Source organism: Daphnia pulex, chromosome 9, assembly GCF_021134715.1.
Source record: "Daphnia pulex isolate KAP4 chromosome 9, ASM2113471v1".
Lineage (NCBI taxonomy): Eukaryota > Metazoa > Arthropoda > Branchiopoda > Diplostraca > Daphniidae > Daphnia > Daphnia pulex.
In genome coordinates this window covers 570,944-598,091 of record NC_060025.1, presented here as the reverse complement: position 1 = coordinate 598,091, position 27,148 = coordinate 570,944, and the positions used below count along the sequence as shown (strand labels likewise).

The 27,148-nt window shown below is 43.0% G+C and overlaps 1 protein-coding gene across 4 annotated transcripts; it reads left to right on the top strand.

The window, feature by feature from the left end:
* Positions 1–9,909: 9,909 nt before the first annotated feature.
* Positions 9,910–27,132, top strand: LOC124202011 (paired box protein Pax-6-like). 4 transcript variants are annotated; one of them, XM_046598282.1, is made up of 10 exons: positions 9,910–11,242; positions 12,352–12,411; positions 16,653–16,842; positions 17,472–17,652; positions 21,490–21,742; positions 23,633–23,782; positions 23,910–23,992; positions 24,475–24,740; positions 24,969–25,222; positions 25,374–27,132. In XM_046598282.1, the coding sequence occupies exons 2-10, from the start codon at positions 12,399–12,401 to the stop codon at positions 25,463–25,465; spliced, it is 1,482 nt and encodes a 493-aa protein (XP_046454238.1). In that variant the 5' UTR covers positions 9,910–11,242; positions 12,352–12,398; the 3' UTR covers positions 25,466–27,132. The 4 variants fall into 4 exon arrangements, with proteins under 4 accessions (XP_046454238.1, XP_046454237.1, XP_046454239.1 ...); XM_046598281.1 differs by having other exon boundaries at positions 10,066–11,242; positions 25,356–27,132; XM_046598283.1 differs by having other exon boundaries at positions 10,067–11,242; positions 16,677–16,842; positions 25,356–27,132.
* Positions 27,133–27,148: the final 16 nt, after the last annotated feature.

The following is a 27,148-nucleotide window of genomic DNA, read 5'->3' as shown; positions in this document are numbered from 1 at the left end:
TTGGGGCTGAATTCGTGTATGGGTTTTTCTCGATATCAAAATGAAGTGACGCGAGTAAGACGGGTTGTCGTGTAAAGGGAAAGGGGGGGACTCTGGTTAAAAAAAAAAAGACAGAAAGACAAAAAACAAACACCACCACTCGAAGATGATGGAGAACCTGAGAAACATTCCGACAGAAGTTGCCGGACGAGCGATAAGAGACTTGCACGGTGGCGGCTCGGCTGTTTCAACACAAAGAGACTTGGAGAGCTGGAAATCTTATTCCCTATCGTCTTTTTTTGGGGTCTCGTCCTCATAGTTTTTCGTTGGTGCTGTGGTCACAACAGGTGAAAGAACACAAAAAAGAGATGAGAATCATCACGGACAGCAGCACAGGGGCCTCTCCCTTATGGTTATATATATGATACAGTGGCATTGACAGTTCAGTGTCTCGTCTGTGCGCGCCTACTACTACTCCCCTTTTGCTTGTTATGTATATTAAAAAAAAATTCAAACCTGCTTCTTTACATTTTCATTTTTCTTAGAAATTAACAATTGGCCCACCCTGCTTTTAAGTTTTTTATTTATTTTCTATTCAGTCATGTAGTAGTTGTACGAGAATAGATATCCAGGCTATTATTTAGAGTACGTATACACATGCACAGACTGTCAACGCGCATTGTGTTCGCCCCGTTTGTTTCCCTACCATACACACTCGCCCATGTACGCATATCTATTGTAAGACTCTTTCTGGTTCCTCATTGTCTCTGCTCTAACATTCACAATGGGAAGAAGAAGAACTATCCGCGTCCACTTTGGCGGATCATCAAGTAAAGCCTGTGCACTTTCATTTTGAGCTGCAATAGATAAAAAGAGAAACCCAATTTAATTGATGTGAAACAATCTTCATAAAATTGATTTCAAAAATGATTCTCATCCACAACTTGCGAGGCTAAAACATGTAACAACATCAAATGTTGAGGCTTATGTTCATTTAAAAGTGAATACACAAAATAAGCCATGAATTGGGAAATTTAGGGATTTGCCCTCCAACCATTTATGCGCTCCCATTTGGAATTCGAATGACGCGCGTGAATGTGTCGCCGAATGGAAACCCCGTGTCCGGCTCGTCGACCGTGTATAATTCGTGATAAAAGCCCCGTCCGGCATCAGTCTCACCATTATCGAGTTAACCCCTGGTGAAAGTTTCCAGCAAACAGCAGATGACGACGCCGAGGAGACGGACAGAGAGGCAACCGAGTCAGCACATCCAAAATTCAATTCAAATCTCCCGCCGGTCAGTTTTGATTGGTCTCACGATACACGACTGAATGGTTCCAAAAATAGCCCACTTTTTAATTGCGGTTCAATTTGCATGTTGAATGTTTTATCTGCCGAAAGACAAGAGGTCCGTCCGTCCGTCCGTCCGTCTTTTGTGTATGATACGTTTTCATTCCAGTGGCCCAGCCAAGCGCGCAAATGTCCGCCGAGAGGCCTGTGACAGAGACCTGTCGTGACCAGCAAAACCGACGCGGTTGTTTCTATACCAATGACGAGGGGTAGAAAAAAGGGCAGTGCTGTGGGCAAGTGCCCGTGATGATATGGTGGTTGACGGACACAGAACGTTGTGTGTGTGATGACCGAGCTAGGATGGATGAGCGGATTTCCGCGCGGACCAAACAATCGCAGCAGCTAGAGAGACATGTCGACGACATCATCTCGAAATGTGCACATTTATAGAATTGAGGTTAGACAGCAGCAAATCTCTGTGGAAATCAGACTAACAAAAGTATATAGCCGCTCGGGGGGGCTTCTGGCGCGAGGTACGGCGCTGAGTTAAACACACGAACATCTCCCGCGAGCCCCATCGTATGGAGTTATATAGGATATGCTGATGAACTGGCGATATGTACGAGCTTCAGACAACCCCCCCTCTTCTCTTCTCGAAAAAATAAAACTAAAAATCAAATAAGACAAAAATAAGAGAGAGAGAGACGACAGCTAGAAGCTGATGGAAGACGCGGCGTGTTGCTTTGTCGGCGGTCGCCGACAACACGCCAACTTCATCAGAGGATTAGCCGAATAGACTCTGAGAGGGAAAAAATAGAAAAGGGGGACTCAAGTTTTGTTTCCAGGTTCTTCCAACTTATACACCGGTGCATACCTGGACAGACGACCGGGAAAAGTCTATAATGCGCACAGAACCAGGGCTCTCTCTCCGCATTGTCTTGCGGTTATGTCCGAAAACTTTTCGAGGGGGGTTGCAAAGATGGACAAATTCATCCCGGAGAGAGTGCGGATTAGAGTGAGAACTCCTGGCGGTGTCTTTGTCTCACGCGCAAGTTTCACATTTCCAAACTCTTCAACAAGAGAAATTGGCAAATATGCTGGCCCCCACAAAATGATAGATGATTATTTTTTTACGTCATAAGTTTGGCTGCTGTAAGTCGACAGCGTGAAACTGAAAACATGTCAGTCCTTTTACATCAACTCTCATCGAAAATTTGGCCTCCAAACAACTTATTCAACCATTTGAATTCGACCTGTACACTTTTCATCGCTCAGCAGATGTACACTAGTTTTATAACTTGACGTGTATGATCATTTAGTTTAGAACGTGCAGGTTTTCGATGATGGGGTACACGAGTGGATGACAAAAAAGGGAGACAGCTGGCGACGAGAGAAACGACAAATTCAATCGAGAAAAGTGCTGATATGCTCCTGCTGGTGGTGCGCCCTATTTGTTAAAAGATGTTTCAAGTGGACAGCAGCAGCAGCAGCACTCGACCGGGGCTATCTCTACCTATACAGTGCCTATATACACAAGTCTATAAGCAAAAGCTTTGAAGCCAATAGTTTCCCAATTAGCTGGCAAAAGGGATTTGCTCTTTATGTCCAAATTTATAGACATACAGACCTCTCCGTGTGTGTCTTTCGGCCTATTCAGTCTGTATATACAGATAGATATCCGTGGCTGTCGCTTACCATCTAGGTCAAAGCGCTCAAAGGATCTTTTTTCTTTTTTAATCCGTTTGACAGCAGCAATGACGAGCTGCGTCCCATATAGGCCTGCACACACACACCCTGTCTCTTTCCGGTTGGGGGAGGAGGGTGAATGGCACTGTGTGTCCTCTTTGCCAATCTATACACATACTACTCTTCCATTACTAGTATACACACCAGGCGAATACTGGATGAAGTGTCTACTATACACTCGTATCTATAAAAATAAGCTATAACATATTCGAGTGCTTTTACCGATATATGCTGGGGTGGTACCTATATATGGGCAAGGGGTTCAAGTCGGCTGCTGTCAAACGAAGAGAAGGCACGGCGACTGTTTTTCACAAAAACTATGAATGAATAGAGAATAAAGAAGAAATGGAGAACTTGGCGCCCCGGATATAGCCTTTAAGCTCCTTTTCCGAAGAGGAACTCTTGATAAGTACGTGTATCTCTCTGTCCACCGTGTACATATAGGTATAGACGATGTGGATGTACCCACCGCCAGTGTTTGCTATGCACAGTATATATATGTCTGTGTCTGTGTAATTGTTCAATAGGAAGTACAGTTCAACTCGAGTGCATGTCCATCGAGTTCTCATAGAAAATAAAAAAGGAAAAAAAAAGGGATTGTGTGACAGTTGGTTTCATCCCCCGCCATCAAGTTCAGTCAGTCGGCCAGCAGCCACCGTATTGTTCTTCATTGTTTTTCTCTTTCTTTTGTTGTGTATTTTTATATTGTTATAGATTTGTTTTTTAGATTTGTTAGCCCTTTTTATTATTTTGCCGATGTTTCTTTTATATCTTTCTATTCTTCTGTGTTTGTTTGCTGGCTCGGCAGGATCTCATTTCATTGGCCGGCATTAGAATCAAAAGACGTTCGTTAGAGACGGCCCGGCTCGGCTACGTCAATATCGACAGACCATCCACCAACAATTTTTGTTGTTGGGGGGAAACCCTTTTCTTACAAGACCCAGAAAGTTGACCTGATGTATAACAATAGAGTATATATAGCACAAACTATAACCCAAAAGGGAAAAATAGTTTCACAGACTTTTGTATTGATTATTCGGCGACAAGAAAAATAGCGGCAGCCAACCACCAACAGGTCGCGCATGTGACACACACAGAGACATGGATAGGTATAGTTGCTGCTGCTGCTGTGCAGATATACAATTATCAGATTATGTCTGATTCCTTTTCTCTGTATGAAACATCTATTTTTCTTCGTCGGTATACGGAGACCCTTTTGGCGCGGAAGCGGGCGGTCCCAGCAGTAGGTCCCGCGGTCGGACCCAATTTAATTTTCTAGTGAAATTATTTTCTAGCTCTTGTTCTCACAGTAAAAAAAATAAAAATAAATAAAAATGTGATTGGTGGCCACGGGAATTATGGATCACTTCATTGTGTTTGGAAAAATTTGATTTTCTCCCAGTTGCTTGTGTACATATCCCAGTCGATATCGGGAGGCGATCATATCGGTCGCCTAGAAGAGATACTGAACGAGCTGGGACAGCTTAGACAGTAGGAGTCGATGAATCCGGTATGTCAACTAGAGTTACGCGTCGTGCATCACGACTGGACCAAGCTATACAGCTGTATAGCTAGCTAGCTAGCTACTTTATATTATTATTTCCATTTGGTTCATCAAACAGGAAAGAAAAAAAGCTTGAAAAACCACTACCGGTAGAACAACAAACAACAACAACAACCAACGAGAAAAAAAAGGGACACCACAAAAAATAAAATAAAAGATAAAAAAAAAAGACAAATAAAAATATGAAGACTTCCTGTCAAGGCGACAAAGATCTCGTCTTCTCTTGGCTATGCTGGCCCTCGGTAGTTTTTCTTCTTTCTCGGGAGCTATCGGTCGATGCCATCGCAAGAAGCTCTCGTCTCTTCTTATAGACTGGCGGTGGCAGATTTCAACAACACCTTGAAGGGGGCGCGCTTGACAATTCTTTTTTCTTTCGGGAAAAACAACACATGACTGTGTTTCTCTCTTTTTCTACCTTTTTTGATTATTTTCCTTCTTCGGCTTTCTCACTCAACTTTAGTCCTATATACCTGATATGTATATACGAGAGACAGTGACACGACCATAGTCTCTCTCTACTAAAAGGTGATGGACAGCTGAGAAAGGAAACCGTCTGTTGGGTATATAGTAGGTCTCTCTCGGCTAATTTTCTATACAACCCACAAAAGTTTTTATTTTTTTGTGTGAAACAGACAAAAAAAAAACAGGGAGAAATATGATAGGTATTTTGAAATGTATAAATATCTACTTGTAGGTATTTGCGCAGACTTGACTCAGTGCTGATATCTCTATCAGCTTTCTATATTGATATAGGCAACTCTATCTTCTCTAGCGATTGTTGTGGGTTATAAGAGCGAGAGAAAGAGAGGATATGGATATGAGGACAGATGATATGTACACGCAGCGCATTCCAAGCGGATCAGGGCGCGGTATCCATGGCGAAAGTATAAAAAAATAAGAGATAGTTTTATAATGCACCAACACCCGCCGCCCGGCTTGCGGAGCCCTTGCAACACACATCAGCACAGTCCGCTCCGACAGTTCGTGTCAATGAAGAAGCGCATCATATTCTCCATGTACATTTAGACGTCATTCTTCTCTCTCCCCACCACTGCGCGGTTATATATACATATTCAATCGAATCCAATCAGCCGTGTTGGATTGGCCCAACAAAAACTTGCGCGGGGTTCTATTTGATATTATAAAAGCCGCGCGGCTAGAGCATATTATAATAGGGATATATATTTCTAGAGAGATGATTGTCATCCGACATCAGCTGTCATCGAGCTCTGCGTTGAACGATAGAGAGAGAGAGAAAAAAAGACGCAACGGATGTTTGGATCGTACACACCTATATAATAAGCGCTCTACTTCTTTGATAGATTTGAATGGGGTTAGATTGCGCTATAGGCGGGATGTGGAGACTGCCGTGTGTGTGTGTGTCAATAAAGAAATGGTACAAAAGATGAGGAGAGCCACAGCTAGAGATATTGGTATACTACTACTATAATATCCTAAATATATACAACAGGATGCGGTTTGATAAGGGGAGCGCATCTTATTCTACGTGACTTGCGAGGCGAACTAAACGGTTCCAAACTCTCTTGCGGCCTCTTATATTATGTGTATGTTTATACGTTCGAATATATATGTGTATAAATACCTTTTTTTTCTTCCTTCTATCGATATCGTTCATATATATATATCGACGGAAAAGACCCAGCCGACTCTCTCCTCCATCATCAATGTTCCCCAGCGACCGGCCGTAGAAATGGTTCATCAAAGCATGAAGCGGAATAGAGACCTTTTTTTCTCTCTCTTATTATATATTACACTATAGGCGGACGAGAGTGAGGAGAGATATATAATAACGATATTGAAAAAGCATCAGCCAGTAGATGGATGGTGGGCGATCTATTCTTCTACTTTTTGATTGGGACATTTTTATTTTTATTTTCTCTCGTCCAATTTTCATTGTCCTATTTTTTTTATTTTTCCTATGATCACCTGATATAGAAAAAAAAACCACTAGGCAAAGTAAAAGGCAGAATACAATATAGGAGCATTAAAATAAAATAAATATTTTCGACGTTGGATGTTTCTATTATTATTAGGATATCATCGGCTGCATTCAATGTTAGACTTAGTTATTATTTTAGAGCTCACACGCCTTGAATTGAAACGTTGTCATTTCGATTCAACTCGCCGATATTACGCTAATAAGGCCCTCTCCTTGGGAGAGAAATAAAAATAAAGGCCGGGTTGTTCAGTTCCTTTTAGTTTAATAATGAAACCTGTTATTGAAATAACAAGAAGAGAATTGGAAGACAGACTTTAGCGGCGATACCCCCGTCTACGATATATTCTATAATCCCCACTCTTTTTCCTTGATCCCAGCCGTCGCCCTTTTCTTTAGTTCTTTCGATCCATAATCTGTTAATGTGTCCCAGGTATTCCATCCCGGAGGAGGAGAGCGGCGAAAAATATAAGAATACAAGAAACAAGGGGAGCCTGGATTCTCTATACATGTACATATTGGAAAAGGGGAATTAGCGTTGGCGGCAGGTCCATTAGTTGGCCAGATCTCTATACAATCTACTATAATCATGTATAGGCCTTTATGGCGAAAAAATAAAAATCTAAATTTCTTTTTTGAAAAAGTCTACAGCGCTGCATTGTCATCCGCTTGATTTTGTGCTGCGGATACGCCCATGTTACCTGTTGTGCAGATGCGCTTGGGCTTTCCGCAAGACTGGGCGCTTGGGTGTGTGTGTGTGTGTTTCGCTCTTGAATATACATCACAACCTGGGAGATTGAATCATTAATGCATTAGACGCATCATCCGGCTAATAAGCGAGCCAAGTTAATTGGCCGTGTTAGTAATTTATGCGCAACACCATCCCCGCCAGCGCGCGTCTTCTCATTATAAAAAAAACACCCGAACGGGAATTTAAATAAAAATGAAAAAGGTAAAAAGGTGATGGGGCGGATAGATATCACGTTGCCTGATTGAGACCAGATTTCTTCAATAAATAATAGCCATGCAAATAATCAAATGCAGAGTGATATTATATAAGAAAGACAGAAATCTGCATATGTTTATAGCTGCGTATAATACCGGGAGTCGGCTGCTGGCCAGCATCACGGAATGATGTCGTGTCGGCGTGCAATTCGGTAGTCAGTCGCAATTCAAGCGCGCGGGACTCAATAAAAAGCAGCAGCGCACATGTGGCGTGAAATAGAAGTGAAATTGCCCAGTTATTTCCAGAGTTATTATAATGGAAAGACGATCACACAAGTGATGGCTGAGCTGCTGCTGGTTCGGCAATCAAGTTTCATTATGCATCAGCAGCAGCAGCAAAGAAGCATCAATCAAAAAATGGTTTACTTCCAAAGAAACACTCTAGGCTATTTGAGTATCGCCACTGGTCAACAATTCTGTCGAGAGCCCAGAGGCGACACACTGCCATCAAAATTTAAAAAGAATCGAAAAAATAAAACTGAAAACTATCCATATAAATATGCACGTGAGGAAAGAAGTGCATGGAAGAAGAAGCAGAAAGAAAAGAGAAGGAAAAAAGAAAAAGAAACTAGCTGCCGGTTTTTTATTTTCAAGCGACAAGCATTGCGTGATCGTTCAGCTGTGAAAGACGAGAGAAGAAGAAGAAGAAGTCGTCGCGGTTCTCCGATCACAGGCCGATAAAAGTTAAGAGTATAACAGAAGAGAGTAGAAGAAGCCGGTTTTCATCTTTTTTTCCTTTTTTCAACCCACAAAAACTTTTTTTTTTCTTTTATTAATTAAGAAATTTAAAAATAAAAAAGTGAGTCGGCGTACGGAATATGTGAACTTTATTTCAGATGATCAAAAAAAAAAGTTTGGCAGGCTATTGGCGGATGACGACATGGCACACATTTCGGTGCTGAGTTATAAAAAGTTTTAAGATTTCATTTTTTAAAAAATTCCCCTCGTTGTGTCTTGTCTATTTCGACGTAGAAAAAGAAGAAGAAAACGGTTCATGAAGAGAGTCGCGGTGGGGGGAAAAAGACTTGTGAGGATATGGAGAGTTCATCATTCTAATTGGTCCATGCGCCCAGGGAACGAACTGGTGAGGCTGCGCTGGTTGGCAACTCCATCACCTCTCAAAGAAGAAGAAGAAGAAACCGCAGAGGATGAAAGGTTTCAGGAAGTAATTATATTAATTGGCGAGCTGACGTTTTTCTTCTTCTTTTTCAAAAAAAATGAGAAAAACCCCTCCTTCTTCTATCTATTTCTGGTCTCATTAAATGAAGAGGGATTATCAACTTTTGCCGATAAAGGAGAACATTATAAACCCCGCGCCAATTTTGAAAATCTGCTAAAATTTGTCTCTGCAGCTGCCAGCAGTTTCTTTCCCTTTTAGAATCTCGATGAATCGACACAAACTTCTCCACAACTCATTTGAATAAATCAGATATAAACGATCGCATTAAAAAGCAACTTTCTTATAGACACATGCACAGCCAGTCAGCCACTGCAGTAACACATGCGAAGAGACCACGTATATACCGCACAGCTGATTCTTTCGCAAGATTATGGGCTCCCCCCATTTTTCTTCGAAAAATTTGTTTTTGTTGTTTTGTTTTTGTCTTTTAAGTTTTCCCCCAAACCATTTCCATCGGTCAGTCATGTGTGACCTTCTGGTGGACGCAGTCAGGAAAAAGAAAACGTCACCGAATCGCTCGTATTATAAAAGTTTGCATCTGGATTTGGCACCTGTTTTAATATTACAATTACCCGGCTCAATAATTCATCCCCGCAGTTGATTTGAACGAGTCCATTTGACCGCGCTGCTGCCGTGAGGACAAGTGGTAAGCGAGTGTCATTGATGGATTGTTCCGCATATTTTCCCCAGCGCTGGGATTTAAAAACCTTCTTCTTCATTTGCCCAACACAGTCTCTCTTTTGTACACAGAGCCCAGCAAAAGAGGAGTAGAGATGACAAGTAATGAATAACCCAACGGTCGAATAGTCAGGGAGGCGCCGTCATCGCCTGTTTTCTGCGTATTTCACGCACGAAATGAAATGAGTTGAACTATAATACACACACACAGAGGAGCGCCCAGCTCATAGACGACAGTAGCAACAGCAGCAGCAGCAGCAATGGCTTGTGGGAAAGGCTTGTCTGACCGGTCATTTATCAACTTTTTTCTTTCGTGAAAAAATGGTTGTCGGGTTATTTTTTATACAGTGGAATATGTTTTTTTTTTTTCCCTTTGATCGCGTAAGCGAATCGAATTTCGATTTTGAACATGTTGAAGGGGGGAAAAAAGAAAAGAAAAGAGCCCGGGCGATTTGTCATCAATAAATAAGCGCTCCGACAAGCACAGATGAGGATCGCGGGAGTTGATATCATTTGGTACCGCCAGACTGCGCTCGAGGAACCGACACGAGCATCGAAAACAATAGCTAGCTTCAGGAAAATCGTGTACACATACACATGAAAAGGGGGAGGTGGGTGAGTGTGCGTGAGTGGGTGGTGTGTGTGCATTAGACGTGGTCTTTGGTGGCCCCCCCTTGTGCACTGGCGCTGCAAATCGACCAGCCATTGGCTGGGCTGGGCATAGTCAGAGGCGGAGCCTCGCCGGAGTGGGCGGGTTCTTATCCTCCCCTCCTTTTCCTGTGTATATCCCATCCATGGTCTTGTACAAGTGTTTCAAAGCTGGCGCTTCTCTATTCACAGCGGCACACTGCGCATCCATCCATCCATCCATCCAGACACAGAGCCCTGCTGTGTGCTGCACTGCCGATAGAGCGGAGGAGACAAGTTTGGCTGGGCAAGGAATAAGGCCAGGCCAGCATCAGGACAGAGGGAGTCGGAAGGGGGCGGAGTGTGTCGAGTTGTATGTGAGAGAGAAGGGAGGGGGGAGTCGCCTTGAGAGTTGCGCGGGCCAAAGGGCCACGCTCGGCAGACCGTGGAACGTGTCCAGTCAGCTATTCAGCCGTGGAGCGATCCCATCCCAGGCATATCCCCTCTTAGAGCCGGAGTTTCAGTGTCGCCGCCGTGGAGCGAGCAGCCGAGTGCTTAATGAGCGCAGACAAGCGTTGATCATCGCAGAACCGTTGAAACGCTTTTCTTTTCATTCCGTCCGATTGTCTACTCTTACGACGACTACTACTACACCAACACCATCCTGCCATCGGCACTGTGCGAATCAGTCACGCCGATATTTTTATCTTTCTTTCTTTTTGATCGCCATCCAATCGTTTGCCCATCATTTGGTTTGGCCCTGACATCGTCAACTGTTTTTTAAAAAGAGACTCTCTACCGTCTTGTGGCTGTGTGCGGGGCCTATCGAACTTATGTGTGTCGTGTCGTGATAATTTGTGCTTCGATCGAAATTATTTCCGCCGGTAGAATTGCAGCAATTGTTGTAATAAGATTCAATCACGTCATCCGCTGGAAAGAAAAAAGAATAAGGACAGGGCTGTGAGACTGATCGACGCACCTGGGCCATTGATTTTTCCCTGGCGATTATAGACGCTCAATTGCCGCAGTGATTGACTTTCTTTTGAGTCTCCGTGTGTGCGCGTGCAAAATATAAAAATAACTCAACGTCCTCATCATCATCAACAACAGCTGGTTGCCAAAAATAGCAACACCAATCAGCATCTGCTCTTGAGACGACATTTGATTGTCCGAACCGACCGGGATTATCATCATCCCGTCCATTTTTTGTCACCAAGTAAGAAACGTTTAGACATTTCAAATGAACACTATTAATTGATTAGAAATAGCTCTGATTCGGTGGGGCCTATTATATCTACACTTGATTGTCCCGATAGAGACATGAAAACTCCTTTTATACGATAGAATAGTACACACACAATGAGGAAGAATAAATGCCGTGATAAATCGGGCAACGGTTGACGCAATTAGTCACGGCTTTTAGTGGAGAGGGGGGGAGAGAAGGTCTTTGTGTAGTTACGGAACTTTGAGGCCGGGGAACCGTCGACTATGTCCCAGAAAAGAAGAAGATTAAACATCAGACAGGAAAAAGAAAAGTCTCGGTACACATTCAAGACCAATTAGACACACGACAAAAAAGAAATAGAAAACGGAGGGAAATTCAAATTCGTCTGAAATTCAAAAATGTAGACTCGTAATAATACGGCAAAGAGGGGTATAATAATCATTGATGATCTTGTTCGATTAAAAGATCAAAGCAGGTAGTGAATAGACCAATGATTTCCAAGCCAAGGTATTAAAGACGATTTACGTGCTGTGTGACGGCGGCCGCAAAAGGTGACACGTGGCTTGCCAAATGAGCCCACAAAGTGTAGTAGTAGTAGTACTTTTATGAAGCAGCCACGTATAGATGAAAGAGATGTCATGCACATCGATAGATTCTCTCTTCTTCCTTGGCCCCGGTCTTATCCGCTCATTTCCTCTTTTTTTATTTTCTATTTCTTTTTTACCCCCAGACGAATAAATTCATTAGTCATGCTCGGCAATTACGGCGACAAATTACCGACTCGGTTGGAGATAGTTAAAAAGCGGCGGCGGCGGACAAATCGTCCTCGCTCCCTTTTTACACAGTCGAAATTGGATCTCGTTATTTGAATCGATCGCAGCAGATTTTAAATTGAATTCAAATCGGCAGGACTGGGAATTGGACAGAAATAGATCAATGCGCATTTTAGTTAAAAGTTATAATAATAGCTCAATTTCTTTGTCGAATTAAAATTCATTCGGATCAAACTTTGATGACAAATCAGACATGTTAAATTGTCAACAGGATTTGAAAAATTGCTGTGGATGTTTGTCTAATGTCAACCGTTTGTTCATCCGCAGGTCGTTAACCAAAAGCCTCCAAAATTCAAGCCTTCAGCGAAGCCAGCATGCCGCACAAAGGTAATTCACTAAAGCAATATTCATTTAATATTTTGATATTTTGGGATCACCCAGCGTCAGATATAATACCGAGCGATTATTACGACCCCATCATTTATTTAAGATCAAAGTTTATTTATATCCCCACCATTCTATCTCCCCTTCTTGGCCATCAAGTTGAATGAATATAAATAAGTCCTAAATGAAATCAAAAGGAGCGCAACCACAGCAACCGAATTCGAAAAAGACTAAGAATAAAAAGGGTGGGGGGGATAACAACAACGAAAAAACACACACAAGAGAGAAAAGAGTCTGAACAGAGTTCAGCTAGAGATGTGCTACGCCACGTATATAGTATAGTGTGTGTGTATATATATAAAGCAATCGCCGACTTAGAGCTGTGGGAATTTCCGAGGATTTCGTATCGAGCGCCGGGCGCGCGGGACATTAGTTTCCATGGTGACGGCGACTTATCCACTCAAGACCTGTCAAACTGCTCTGAAACTACTCTCCGTGTCTCTCTCTCTCTCTCGACTGCTACAGAAACAAAACAAAAAAAAAACTTTTTCGACGTGTACATGCAGCGCACACCGACACACAGAGGCCTTATATACCATACATATAACATCCAAGAGTTATTTGGTTGTTTTGGGTGAGATATATAGATTTTTTTTGGGTCTCTTCTTCTCCCTCTGCTGCTTCAAAAGTAGTCAGTCAAATGCGCGCAAAGGGAGGCAGCCAAAAGGATTATAAAAGTCCGGGCCCGAAACAAATCGAAAACGCTCCTTGTTTTATCAATCCCCCACTTTTTTAAAAGAGTTGTTAGATTCTGGGGGCCATGTTTTTTAACCCCCCCAGTGCTGTGCCAACCCCGTCATTCAAACAGCGCAGTTTCCTTTTCCCCCGCGCGTTATTTTTTGGGTGGTTGTTGGGTGCATTAGGATTCTGAATAATTGACACACACAATTATAAGCTCCTATGGGTCGCGCCAGGAGCGGTTGTGTTACACACCGAGGATTGAAACGGGATACAAACAAATGGCGTCTCGTTGCGATTTGCGAGGGAGAGAGAAAATGGGGAAAAAAAACTCAGACTTGCCAAAGTTAAGCATTCATATGAATGAATAAAATAAATATTCGAGATTGAATAATAATTCTGTGGAAAATTATCTTTCGAGCGCAAGTAAGCCGATGGGTCACGGGGTATGACGAGGGATTTTAATCAAAGATTTGACACTAAATCCATCCAACTGGGCCGTTCAATATTTCCCCTATTATAAAAACGATACAGAGAGTACACTAGAAACGCTAAACAAAAAGAATGTTGTTCACATCTCAGAGAGATAGACTTTATTAGACTGGACTAGTATCTATCTATCTCTATACAGGCCTAGAGAATAAGAGCTGTGAACGATCATTACGCATTGTGTGAAAAGCGGTGAAAAGAGATGGCGGCTGCCGCCGTTTGACGCCAATCAATAGACACCCAATATGCCCTGTGCCGAGCTAGGGGGGCGTAACGAGTGCCGTATAGCAGACAATAAGATCCGACGAGTGGCCATCTCTCTATTACACAAGTAGTCACTCTCAAGTGGATATATTAAAGGTCTAATCAGATCCAGAGAATAACAAAACAACCATCGTACGAGTGTGTGGCTAGGCCGAATATATGAGGAGTGGCAATAGCGACGAATGAAAGGAAAAAGGTATCTAATCCAATATGGGGGGGAGAAGATTGAAATAACCGCCACACGCCACGGCAGCGGCAAGCCCACCTGGCCAACCAGGCAGCAGCCACCGCTAAAATAAATAAAAAAACGGATGTCGAGATGATAACCGTCGCAAGTGGCTCGTCGAATTGATGCGTGTTTCCAAGCAAAGGCTAGGAGAGCGTCGGTTCGATAACAATTGAAAGCTGCGCCCGTCGTGTAGCAACCGCCATCATAGAGAGATCGGCGGTGAGAGAGACTGGGATGAAAAAAGATGTGAGTGGGGAGACCCCAAAAAACTAAAAGAAGACGAATGCTGAGATGGAAAGAAAATGATAAATAGATGTCTAGTATTACCGTAGAGAGAGAGAGGGGGGTACATTTGAGTTGAGGAGAAACGAGTGGAATCAACCGCAAATTGTGGGCTCCGGTTGCGAGCAAGTCGTGTGCTCTTTCGTTCCATTGAACTCCGCCCAGCAACCGGGGATGACCACCGTCGCATTCAAGAGAGCTAGATAGAATAGATAGATAGATGGGCGGACGACAAGGAAAAAGCAAGTGTATTACGAGAGGGGGCTATATATACGTATAATGATTGCCTTTGCCGTGTATACTAAATATATAGCCGCTTGTCGTTATACATTGAGAAACTCTTGTATTGGCTGGATAGATTGCGTGCAGGTTATAGTGATATGGTCCTGCATGGTCGGCTGCGCTCTTTCCAGTTCGGAAATCTAATACGTGTGCTCAAAAGTCATTCAAATTGGCCTAGGCCCCGATAGACCTTCATCGACATGAGCAAATTGGACATCAAATTAGATTTTCTTTCTTTTGGGGTAATAATTTGCAAATGAATTTGCGGGTGTTAGGCCTGTAAAACCGTCAATGCGAAATACAATCCGTATAATGAGAAAAACGATTATTGGGAAAGAATCGGGTGAAATCAACAAAGAAGGGTACGAGGTGGTGCCGGTGTGGCAGCAGATCATAATATTGTCAAGTTGCACTTTGCTTCAAGTGTTTTAAAGTTCAAATATTTTCAAATGCGATGATTTTACTCACAGACAAAGTTGAGTGGTAGTACAAAACGGGGCCTGAACTGCAGTCGTTCGACAACTGAGTTTCATAATGAACCCTTACTGGAAAAACAACAAGAGAAAATAGTTGCAGTAAACCGCCTAGCAGGAATAATCGTACTCCGTACTAACCATTTCTCAATCAACGCAAAAAGGAAGACTAGAGATCAATTGTGTCCTACCTTTATGCCTGGGAAATACAGCCAGGCATCTTCGTCAGTTGCTCCATCCATCCTCTGAAGAGTTGACTTACACCAGCCGGGATAGGGAATTGAAAGGGTGTCCTCGTGAATACACCCACACTCGCATGGGCGTACACGAGGACATTTAAAGAAAGGGGGGAGAAGAGATCTGTAACTCGAACGACATCCTCGGTAGTTTTTCCAATGGAACGGGATACTGCTTCTCTAAATTAAAAATAGAAAATGGGTTACGAAAAAATGTTGAAAGCAAGAGCAAGTCAGGAAAAGTTGAAAATGAGACACTAGGCAAACCCGAAATTTTAATAAATGGGAGAATTGAAGATTAAAATGTAATAAACTACATTTATGCAAGTCATGCCTCGTTCTCAAATCTAGCAGATCACAGGCTAATGAAAGTAAAGAAAATCATTACCCAAGCGATGATCTGGTGAGATTGAACATTGCTGATGCCAGGTATGAGCACAAGCAAATCTGGCATACAATATTGTGGTCTATGATGGTTGGATCTGGCCTCAAATCTGAAAAAAGGAAAGGGTTACATGGTGCAAACAAACTGCCATGGGACATACGAAGGGCTTACATGATAAATGCTAGGTCACGAACTAACATTTCACAAATTTGGACTCTTCTAATAAGATAGCTCCCATAATCATTCTATTTGTACTCTTTGTTTTATTTACCTACTAAACAGCATGAAGTATGAAAGTTATCACAAACAAATAAATCTTTAACAATATATAAACTTGATTGGAATTCGTCTCTAACTTTATCGAAACGTGTTGAAAACTAAACGCCAGCAGACGACACTTTTCCTCTATTGTTCTAATCAGCATGCTTATACGATATCGAATGAAATCGAACCGCCTAAATCCTTTTTTCCCGCCTAAATCCAAACCGCTGAAAAACGATAGGGGAATAAGTTTTAGTTGAAATCTAATACCCATTTCTATTTGGTATATAATTCCCAGTAGAATCAGTTATTCCCTAGGCCCTAGCTCAGTTTAATTTTCAGGCCTAGATAGATACACAACCCTTAAATATCTGAAATTGACGGTCTCTTAGCAATAAAAAAACAATTCCCTTGAACCTTGAACGTTTTAAAATAACTACATTTAGCTTCAAATACTGTAATTTGAGATTGACGAAATGTACATTAGACTTTGGGTGTTATTATTTATGGGAAATGAGCATTCATGCATGTGTTTGCTATATATCTCATGTTTGACGTTTGACGATGAAAAATGCCCCAGTGTAATGATGAGTGCTCGGCGCTAGCTGACTTTTGTTTCCACCATTCAGGGCATAGCGGCGTCAACCAGCTAGGCGGAGTCTACGTCAACGGCCGACCGCTGCCGGACTCGACCCGCCAGAAGATCGTCGAGCTGGCCCACTCCGGCGCCCGCCCCTGCGACATCTCCCGCATCCTCCAAGTCTCCAACGGATGCGTCTCGAAAATACTCGGCAGGTAAAAAAGACAATCCCGAAATACTTTTAATTGCTGCGCTTATGAATAAATTAATACATAGTACTATTAGGCCTATCGAATTTCAAAGGCCCTTAAGTTGAGGTGACGATTAATGCAATTTCCAGTCATTAAGGAATATTAGGCCTTTGATGATTTGGCCACACCCTCGGGAGTTGTCAGTGGAAATTGGGGTCCCGTCGGTTTTTTGGGTCGCATCATATCCCGGCAAAAGTTTGAATTTGCCCGTTGTCTAGGCGAAGTTTTCAGCCTGAAATAAAATCATTAAACCAACGGGAGAAATGGCGAAAATAGTCTTGATGTATTTATTTATAAATACCTTTCGTGTTCGGTAAATTTCACACTGCTGGATTTAACGCATCATTAGCAACTGCCCAGTTGTCTATTTTTCTCAGGACCTGTTACCGCCAATAACACATCTCTGTTATATAAGTGCTGATTTCACGCTCGTCCGCGCTATAGTCAATAAGTAAATCAGCTATAGACATGTATATACATATCTAGCGTGTGTATGCAATTCCCATTGAACCGCGAAAAAGTATTTCTTTTCCCGGCCTATATTTTGATTTCAAAGTCTAATTGATTTTCTCTCTCCCTATTCCACGAAAAAGGTATTACGAGACCGGGTCGATCAAACCGCGGGCTATCGGCGGCTCCAAGCCGCGGGTGGCGACGTCTTGCGTCGTGACCAAAATCGCCGACTACAAACGCGAGTGTCCGTCCATCTTCGCCTGGGAGATCCGCGATCGCCTCCTGTCAGAGGGCGTCTGCAACAACGACACCATCCCCAGCGTAAGTCCATTTGATTATGATTATTTATTATTATTAGGCACTTGATTATAGTGAGATCCATAATTCATCGAACCTAATATAAGAATCAACAGCACACAATAGAGCGGCCTATAGAGATATATCTAGACTTGATCGATACGGCCGTCTGCTGCTGGGCCGAGGAGCTTTGTGATGAGAGAACAGCAGTCGCCTGCTGTTCGCTTACAATGATGATTTCATTACGTAAAATTACACGGGCCGTGATTGTGACTGCTGTGATGAGATGCCGGCCAAGGGTCTCTTCCCCCCCACATAGATTGGCTGATTCAATTGCTCTGATCCGATAGCCTCTCGTATATATAGTGAGGGCCGCTCCGGGGCTCCCATCACGTAATGTACAATCCTCCATTGTTCCCCCCGATTTTTATACATCCTCAACGAGAACGTCAAAGTGAGACACTATACCCGCTAAAATAAAATAAAAGGTGCCGTGAAATTTTCAAGAGGCCTAGAAAATATGGCGCATATAGCCGGTGCATCAGCTCTCGATTTATTCTTTCGGGTGTAGTACATCTATCAAATAGAGAGGGGATGATGGGCGCCAGCTGCGGTACACACCACACACACACACAACCTGTCCGCCTTCATTAACTCCGGACCACTGCGCACTACGCTGCCCATTGCGCTGTGTTGTAGTATATGCGCACACGCAACGCGCTTGGTATATACTCCTCCTCTCATCCATCCATTCTTCTTCTATCCAACAGCTTTCCACGCAACATCCCTTTTCTATCTGTGTGTGTTTTTTAAATAGAATGGCAATAGCAGATTGTACACATGGCACAACTATCTAGAGTGCCAAAGCCTTGGACGACCAACACTCTAGTCCCTCCACCTCTTTTGTGTGTGTCGATTTTTCAGTTGGAGAGAGAGATATTTTGATAGATTCTTTTGGCTATATCGAGTATATAACAATGGCGCTGGGGCTTTTGAGCTATACATGGGGTCGGGGGGAGACCCGCTGTTGTGGTTATCATCGAAGCACTATACTCCATTATATGTTGTGTGCTATAGAGTTCTATTCTTATTAGATATTAGATGTATACATATATAGACCCACTCGAAAATGTTGTTGATCCGGCTCCTTTTTTAATATATATAATAGAATAACCGTACGGGTATTTTTTCGCTATAAGCCGTGGAATAGAGTTTGCATTTGATTGGTGATCTTTATGATTCTTTTTATTTTTCGTCTTTGCGTCATCCGTTTTATTTTGACTTGGCGGCGGCAGAGAAACTCGAGCAGTGGCTTTTTTTCAATAGAAACAGTTGACTTTTTGATTCATCCCACATCCACCAAATAATTGAAAGAGAGAATAATAAAGAGGATCAGACTGAAAAGTTCTCGTACGAAATGTCAACTGCTGGCTGCTGCCAGTGAAAATGGCATATCGACTTAGAGATTCACATAATCCAACCCCCGGTCTATCTGCCCATCATCATCACTGGTTTCTATAGTCATCATATGGTTTGATCGGACTCTCTATAAACTCCTAACTGTGACATCCCGATAGCTCCTGCTGGTTTGATAACATTGTGTGGGAACTTGTTGTGTATTAGTCTAGCTGCTATTTTCCCTCAAAACAATCGACTGTGTAAAAACGGGAAAAGATTATGGGTCGTCGCGTCTTTTTAGAAAAATGCCGCGGGAGTCCACGGGAGTCCGCGGGAATAATATATAGCGAGCTGAGGACGAGAGGCGGCCCAGATGACGTGCTGATGTTGCGTTTCCACTCGAGTCAACAGCCGCAGCATGCAGCACGACAGAGCTAAGTCCTCTGTCACTTTTCGACTACGTGGAAGAAGAAGCGATCCGCCGGCCCCCGTCATTTCTTGATGAAATGACTGGCAGCAACTGGGACAAAACCGGCAGCAGCCAAACAGTCCGGCAATTTGCTCCGGGCAGTTCAACTTTGCTTGAAAAGGACATGCTGCTGTGTGTGTCCAGTCAGTATATTATACTCCCGTGGAAATATAACTACTGCACAGCTCTTTACGGGAGCCGTCAATCAAGTGTGTATAGCGGTCCAGCCTTCCTATCCCATTGGCCCAGCACAATTCCAAAAGTATCCAAAAACTGGACAAACCGACAAAACTGGGGGTAGACAGTCTGGCCCATCAGTCACGACAGTGGCCACCCTGGAGACTGGTGTACATTAAAATCTCCAATTATTAATAGAATTTGAATAAACCGCCAAAACTTCTTCATCATCAAATCATTTTTGTCAAGCTCACCGAATTTGATCATTGTGTTTTAGGATATACTAGAGTCTCTGCGTGTCTAATAATATAAAACCAGGGCCGACGATATTCTTCTCCGAGTTATTTTTTGTTACACCTCTCACCCCCATAACCAATTAGGGATTAAACGTGTACATAACAAGCGGAGAGAGAGGCGCGTTAAAGCGCGGAGAGAAATGGGAGAGCTGGGCACGTGTTGGCGTTCCCATCGCCTCACACAATGATGATGATGACCCCGAAAAGTGCGCAGGGGGTGCTCCGAAATAATACTCTAAAGAATATAAAGAAATAACAACTCGAAAGATATCCATCACTTTGAGATATTATTATATAATATAAGGGGCTGTAACGGAATCACAGCAGCCGAACACGAAGACGGGCATATAATAATAATCAGGAGACACCAAAAGGAGAATCGCCGCACACCCTTCTTATAGCTATTCATAATTGGAAAATCTATAACGAAATGTGTGTTATAACGTTAGGTATATAGATAGGCCTTTTCTGGTTATAATCTTGATTTCTGAACGAGCTCTCTCTCTCTACAAGCTTTTCTTCTAACGAGCAGCAGAGGACGGCCAAGACTTTTTTGATCCAAGTTGGAGACAAGAAATATCTAAGCCAACGCCGGCCGGCCGTCGCTTGCGCATTGGCGGCCAGCAGGGGAAAAAAAAAGAAACTGTGCGACTATAGCTCTCAGCTTTTTATTTTTTTTCTATCTGGTTGTTGTTTGTTGTTGTGGTTGTATGATGGAAGAGGAGGCGACCCTAAACCGAAAAAGAGCTGGGAAAGAAAAAGAGAAAAAAAGAAAAAGAGAACGAGGATTAGACATCTCATGCATGACTGACTGTGGACAATCAGCATTGATGACGTGTCTCGCCTCTTTTTATGTATTCGAGATTTTGATATACACACACGCACAACATACCAACAATCCACAACCGCTGTGTATAGAAGAAATGCCTTGCCGAGCCCCTTCTGGAATACAAATTTCTTCTTCTTTCTGTTCTGGCTGCTGCTGCTGCTGCTGTGCCAAATAAAAATGGACGAGTCTCATCCCGTCTTCTTGTGTGGGTTTCATTTTCTGGCCTTGTCACACAGCTGAGCTGAGAGGACGGCTGACTCGCAGTTGTACCTCTTTGATATATCACAAAACGCCCTCGACTGTGCTCGACTGCTGCACATGTCATCATCATCCGCGTTGTGCTGGTTGGATCACGAAATTCGGCGGGAATATTATCAAAATAGATTCTCAAACCCCCAGTCGGTGGTGACAGCAATCCTACGATTTCCCCCATTGTGTATGAAAATGTCGTTGGCAAAACTCGTCTAACAAAGCGCGCGGTTTTCAAACATCGCCCGACCATTATACGTATCAATTATCCGTTTTATATGGCGTAATGAATTAAAACATAATTACCCTGGTCTTGTTAATTTTTTACCTTTTAGCGATTAACAATTCTTTTGGTAATATTAGCCGAAATGATTTTTCTTTGAATGTATTTTTTAAATTAATTAATTTGTGTTTGTTGTTGTTGTTGGTGATGGCCCAATCAGGTTTCTTCGATCAATCGCGTGCTGCGGAACCTGGCGGCGCAGAAGGAGCAGCAATCGGCGGCGGCCGCCAGCGAGTCCGTCTACGACAAGTTGCGCATGTTCAATGGGCAGGCCGGCGGTTGGGCGTGGTATCCGGGAGCTCCGCCTCCCACCCACCCGGCCCTTGCTCTGCCTCACGGTCACGTTCCGGCCACCCCGCTACCCAGCGGCGGCGGCGGACATCACCTGATACGCGACGATCCCCACAAAAGAGGTCAGTCTTCCAACATTTCATTTCATTTTACAAGATTTTCATTTCATTCAAATGATGATGGCGAAATGAATCTAATAAAGTTGGACCAATTATTAGTCGTCGAGTTCATTTCACTCGGCCAGAGGGCGATGAGAGAGTAGGGACGGGTGGTATAGCCGCAGTCAACCGAGATAAAAGACAGATTGGTCTAGCTCTCTCACAGCAGAAAGATTCGACAATGTTTTTGTCGATTATTATGAATTTGGGTGTGTAGTGCGTGCGGTCGTTTGTTCTATTGCGACCGGCGACCCGCGGTTTCCTTTTTTTCTCTCCATGACGTCGCTCAATATCACCAACTCACTCAGGCATACAACCCCAGCTCTCCGCCCAGTAGAATACCGCACACAAAAAACAAGAAAGAGAGTGAACCACAAATATAGTAGATCTGTGTATAAATACATGCAGGGTTAGATGGTAAACACGTCGAGACTTTTTCACCCCCTACACACACGTCGACGACGACGACCCTCCCATTCTTTATGTGCAACCGTTCGCTGGGAAATAAATAAATAAAAAAAACTAGATGGAATATACATTTTTTGGTTGGTGATGGTGGTGGTGGGGGGTGATCATTGATGTTGCCTAGCCTGCGACTTTTGATTTGCATCCAGCGTGGATAATTCCACGGCCCAAGATATTATACAGCAGTTGCGCAGGCCTAGATATATCTTTATTCCTGTATTATATTTAGGCCTTCAAAGAAATCCAACGAAATAATAACTTTTTTTTCTGGCTTCTGAGAGTTTACATTTGGTGGACACTTTTTCTTTTTAAAAATATTCAAATCCCCCGCCAAAATAAAACGAATGCGCAGAAAAAACCAAATTCCCCGTTGAACACGTTTGACGTTTCCGCTGCTGTTGCACTGTGAATGACATTTGTCAACTCGAATGCAATAGGACAAGTATCTATCCACAACACAATCACAACAAAAATAAATCAAATAACCAAAATTTCCAAAAATCAACGAAGAAATTACAAGAAACCCCCCCCAAAAAAAGACCAAAAATAGCCGCAGAGAAGCTGACCGCGCAACGTGATTGAATTTCTAGTTTTGATATCATTTCTACACGATCCCCGCAGTTGCTGGTTTTTCGCGGTCTTGTACATATATTGTGAACTTCGTTAGCGCGTTATGGAGAGCTATACGACGACTGATGTGGAAAATCTTGTTAGTTTGGATCTGTAGAGAATATAAGGGAGAGACTTTTACTTGTGCGGGGGACGGACCTAAATCAAAACGAAACAAAAAAAAGAGGAAAACCCGTCGATGAAAGGGGGGGACTTTATTGATACATGTCTATCTAGTATATAGTCTATCGAACCCGAGATGTAGAGCAAACAATATCACCCCTCATCAAGCCCGGCTCACGTTAGCATATAACAACACAGCGCTGCTGCTGAGACTGGGATGACAAACAGACAAATAACAAGCGCCGACCCAACAAACACACAGGAACAAAAAATAAAAGGAATCAGATCTTTGATATAAAGAGCGCGCAAACACACACAGATACAAACAATCCCGAAAAAATAATAAAATCAAGTCCCCCCCCCCCCAGTACAGCGCTGACTGCCGTTATACTTGATTGATGATTGCCATCGGTCTTGATTGAATTGCCGTTCGAGTCTCATATCTTTGTAGGAGGACCCAGTGGAGGGTAATGAGTAGTAAATATAATATCGGTAGCGATTTGTCAATCTTCTTCTTTTTTCGGTTGTTTTTTTTTTGGTGGGGGGGGGGGATGTGATTGAGTTATCGACGCGATTGGATTGGACAGCAGATGAAGGGGATCGATCGGCAATTGAATTTCTTATTTGTTTGTGTGTCTATATTTTCGTCTCTGGCAGATTGCAACGATGGCAACATCTCCGATGGCAATTCCGACTTGCACAACTCGTCGGGCGATGAGGATCCGCAGATGCGGCTGCGTCTCAAACGCAAGTTGCAGCGCAATCGCACCTCCTTCACCAACGAGCAGATTGAAAGTCTCGAAAAAGGTTCGTCGGCCCCCACAGCCAACTGATTTTTAAAACAGTTGACATTCTCTCCATCTGTTCTCTGACTAGCCTTCAACCCCTCGTCACCAATTTGACATTAAATCAATTTCATTTTGTTGTCTTACAGAGTTCGAACGGACCCACTATCCCGATGTCTTTGCTCGTGAACGACTCGCCGAAAAGATTGGCCTACCGGAGGCTCGCATTCAGGTAAGACCGTCAAACACTTTTTTAAAATGTTTGGAATTATATCTGTCGGTTTCGATGCATATTTTTCCTGGTGTATGTTTTATTATTCAGTTGAATTAAATTGCATATGTCTAACCGGGGGGAGGGGGATGGGTCAAGTGGCGTGCATATGGTCCGATGCGTATCATCAGCCCCTCGCACTTGGCCCGAATGCTGGACAATGGGGGAAACCATTTGTTATTGCAACCAGCGGCACGGGCTTACATGTTGGTTCACCAGTTGTCGTTTTTATTTTTTGGACCATGTCCACACGCATCGCATTTCATATCCCTTTTTCGAAATCGACGATAGAGATCTCTTGGCTTCAAACAGATGGAATATATAGTCGGCCACTCTCTCGATTCGAAACTTTGCGCAATAGTCACAGACTTTATTATTGGCCTTTATTTGTCGGAGGAAAAACATATTCTCAAATTTTAATTTTGGCTGTATGGTTTTGGCAGGTGTGGTTCAGCAATCGCCGGGCCAAGTGGCGGCGTGAGGAGAAACTGCGCAACCAGCGGCGCGGACCGGAATCGACCAGCGGAGGCAGCGGAGGCAGCGGTGGGAGCGGAGGCGGTGGCGGAGTTGGCTCCTCCTCTTCGTCGGCGGCGGCGGCCGCTGCGGCTGCAGCCGCCGCCACTGGCCGTCTCAACAGCATCAACTCGGGTCTCAACAGCATGTACCCGAGCTTGACTCAACCTCTGGCATCCATGGCCGAACCCTACAGGTAAAATATCGAATGACCGCATACCATCATACAGTGGTGATGGTCTAGGCCTATAAGCCGCTCATTAAAGACTTGCCAACTAATTGGAAAAGAATCTGATAAGTACTTAGTTATTCGTCGTATTGAATGACTGGGATTGAGTTCAAGGATCTCGGCATTCCGGAGACTTTATTTCATCTTTTAATTGCATCAGTTATAAGATTGTACGTATTTTCTGGTTTAAAATAGTTCGATGGCAACGTCGCTGAGCAGCATGGGCGGAATGGGTGGCAGTTGCGGTCTTCAGCAGCGCGACCCGGCCACGGCGGCGGCCTACCCGTCGTACATGTTCGCCCATCACGGCGGCGACCCGCTCAGCTCGCTCCAATCCTCGTACAATCAGCACCAGCGGGCGGCGGCCGCGGCGGCCGCTTGCAGCGCCGCTCAGGCCTCGTCGGTCGCCTCGGCTCACAGCTACGCTACCAGCGCTCACGCTCAAACAGGTTAGAAATCAACAAACAACATTTTGCACATTTTGCCTTGCCCACTTTTGCGCATTCATCCGTCCCAGTTGCGTCAATTGAAATCAAAGATTTTTAAAAAATTCAATCGGTAACGTGTTCATCTCACCATCAGATGCTGTCTATCGTTTAGGTGTCATATCGGCCGGCGTCTCAGTTCCTTTGCAAATACCCAGCCATCAGGGATCCGACATCGCAGCTAATTACTGGCACCGTCTCCAATAATCTATCGGCTTCGACTATCTAAACAAGTTCAATCAACCAAAACAATTTCACCCGGGGACTACCAGGAAACGTAAATATAAAATAATTGGCATCGTTTGCGCCGAATTGATCTGGCGAGAAATGAAATAGAACTCAAAATATTTTTCGGTTTGGTGGGTTATATATACCTGTGTGTTGCTTTTTTATTATTTGGTCCAAATTCGTCTTCATTTTCTTCTGATTTCTCATTTGATATTATTATTATTGCGCTGTGGATGTGGCGAGCTAATCACAGGTGGGCTCATTTCGATGTGTATTTCTAAAGAAAAAACAACTCGGTGTTTGTTCGAACTTCCCGAGACCTATACATATTTACTCGTAGGCTCTATTTACTATATAACCAATTCAATTGACGAATGAAAGATAACCCAAAAAAAAAACACAATTTTTGCAAGTTTCTAAGACACTTTTTGACTTAACTCGTTTCTTATTTAAACCCACCGCCGCCGCTCGTAGGACATCAGTTGGCAGCTGCTGACTGTCCGTGTGACGGCCGAGACAATTAATCCTCCAGTGGTTGTGTCCGTTGACTAATGTGCGTGCAACCCCCCTTTTAAAAAAACAAAAAAACTAAATATTATCCCAATCTCAATTCATTTTCTTTCTTTTCCTATCCGATGATTAGACCTCTACTATATACATATTACACAGTATACATATAAAATAGCTCTCATTTGCAGCTATTATTCACATAAAATAAAATTAATAGGTTGCCATCATACATATGCAGCACACAATTTCATTCTCTCTGTTTGTTGGTTTGTCGTGAGTGTGTGTGTGTGTGTGCGTCTGACCTGATTTCATCCTTCAGCATTTGATATATCTCTTCCCCATACAAATAAAAAAATAACGACAAGTTATAAAATTCCTTTTATTTGTATGTAACACGTTGTTCATAGGATTGATTCCTCTGATTGTCTATTCGATATTCCCTTCCTCTTATCGACCCACCCCCAATCCGCGTGATTTTTTTCCATTTTGTTTTTCTCGTTCTCTCGCCTGTGTGTGCGTGTACATTTGTCAATTCGACTGCCAATATGTCTTTATATAATGATCGTATTCAGTTTTGTTTTGTTTATTTGGAACTTTTCATCTTATATGGGAGACGGTTGTATATGTATAAGCTACTTTAAATTAATCATGTGCTGGCTATCGTATGAATAGCGTGTCAGGTAAGACACATCGAATTTATTTTCTTCCCCACCCCCTTCCTCATATGATATGTTTTAACTAAAACTAACACACACACACACACACACGCAAAAGAAACAAAACTATATCGAGTAGGAAAAATGTTGTTCAGATGATTTTTGTTTTTCTGTCGATCCTCAGCAGATGATGTGATCGACATTCTTTTGTCGGTTTTGTCTTTTCGATGAAATGCCATTATATATCAAACATTTTTTCATTGGTCTGGATTTTGTTAACTACCAGTTCTTCCGGCTCTCTCGTTGTGTTGTTTTTGTATTATTTCTTAAAAAAGAAACAAGCTGCTGAGACTCTTCATCATTTTCCTATTTGACACTTTTTTCCACATACATCACTCCCTTCTTTCTCTATCCCAATTCCACTTTGTCTTTGTTGTCTTTCGGTGTGTCAATACAATTTATATGGCTTGAAAAAAATAATGTTCAACTTTATTAA

Excerpts from the sequence above, each read along its gene's own strand:
- LOC124202011 (XM_046598281.1), top strand. Across the intron at positions 16,843-17,471 it reads GTCTCGAAAATACTCGGCAG|GTATTACGAGACCGGGTCGA; the intron begins GTAAAAAAGACA and ends TCCACGAAAAAG. Across the intron at positions 23,993-24,474 it reads TACCGGAGGCTCGCATTCAG|GTGTGGTTCAGCAATCGCCG; the intron begins GTAAGACCGTCA and ends TGGTTTTGGCAG.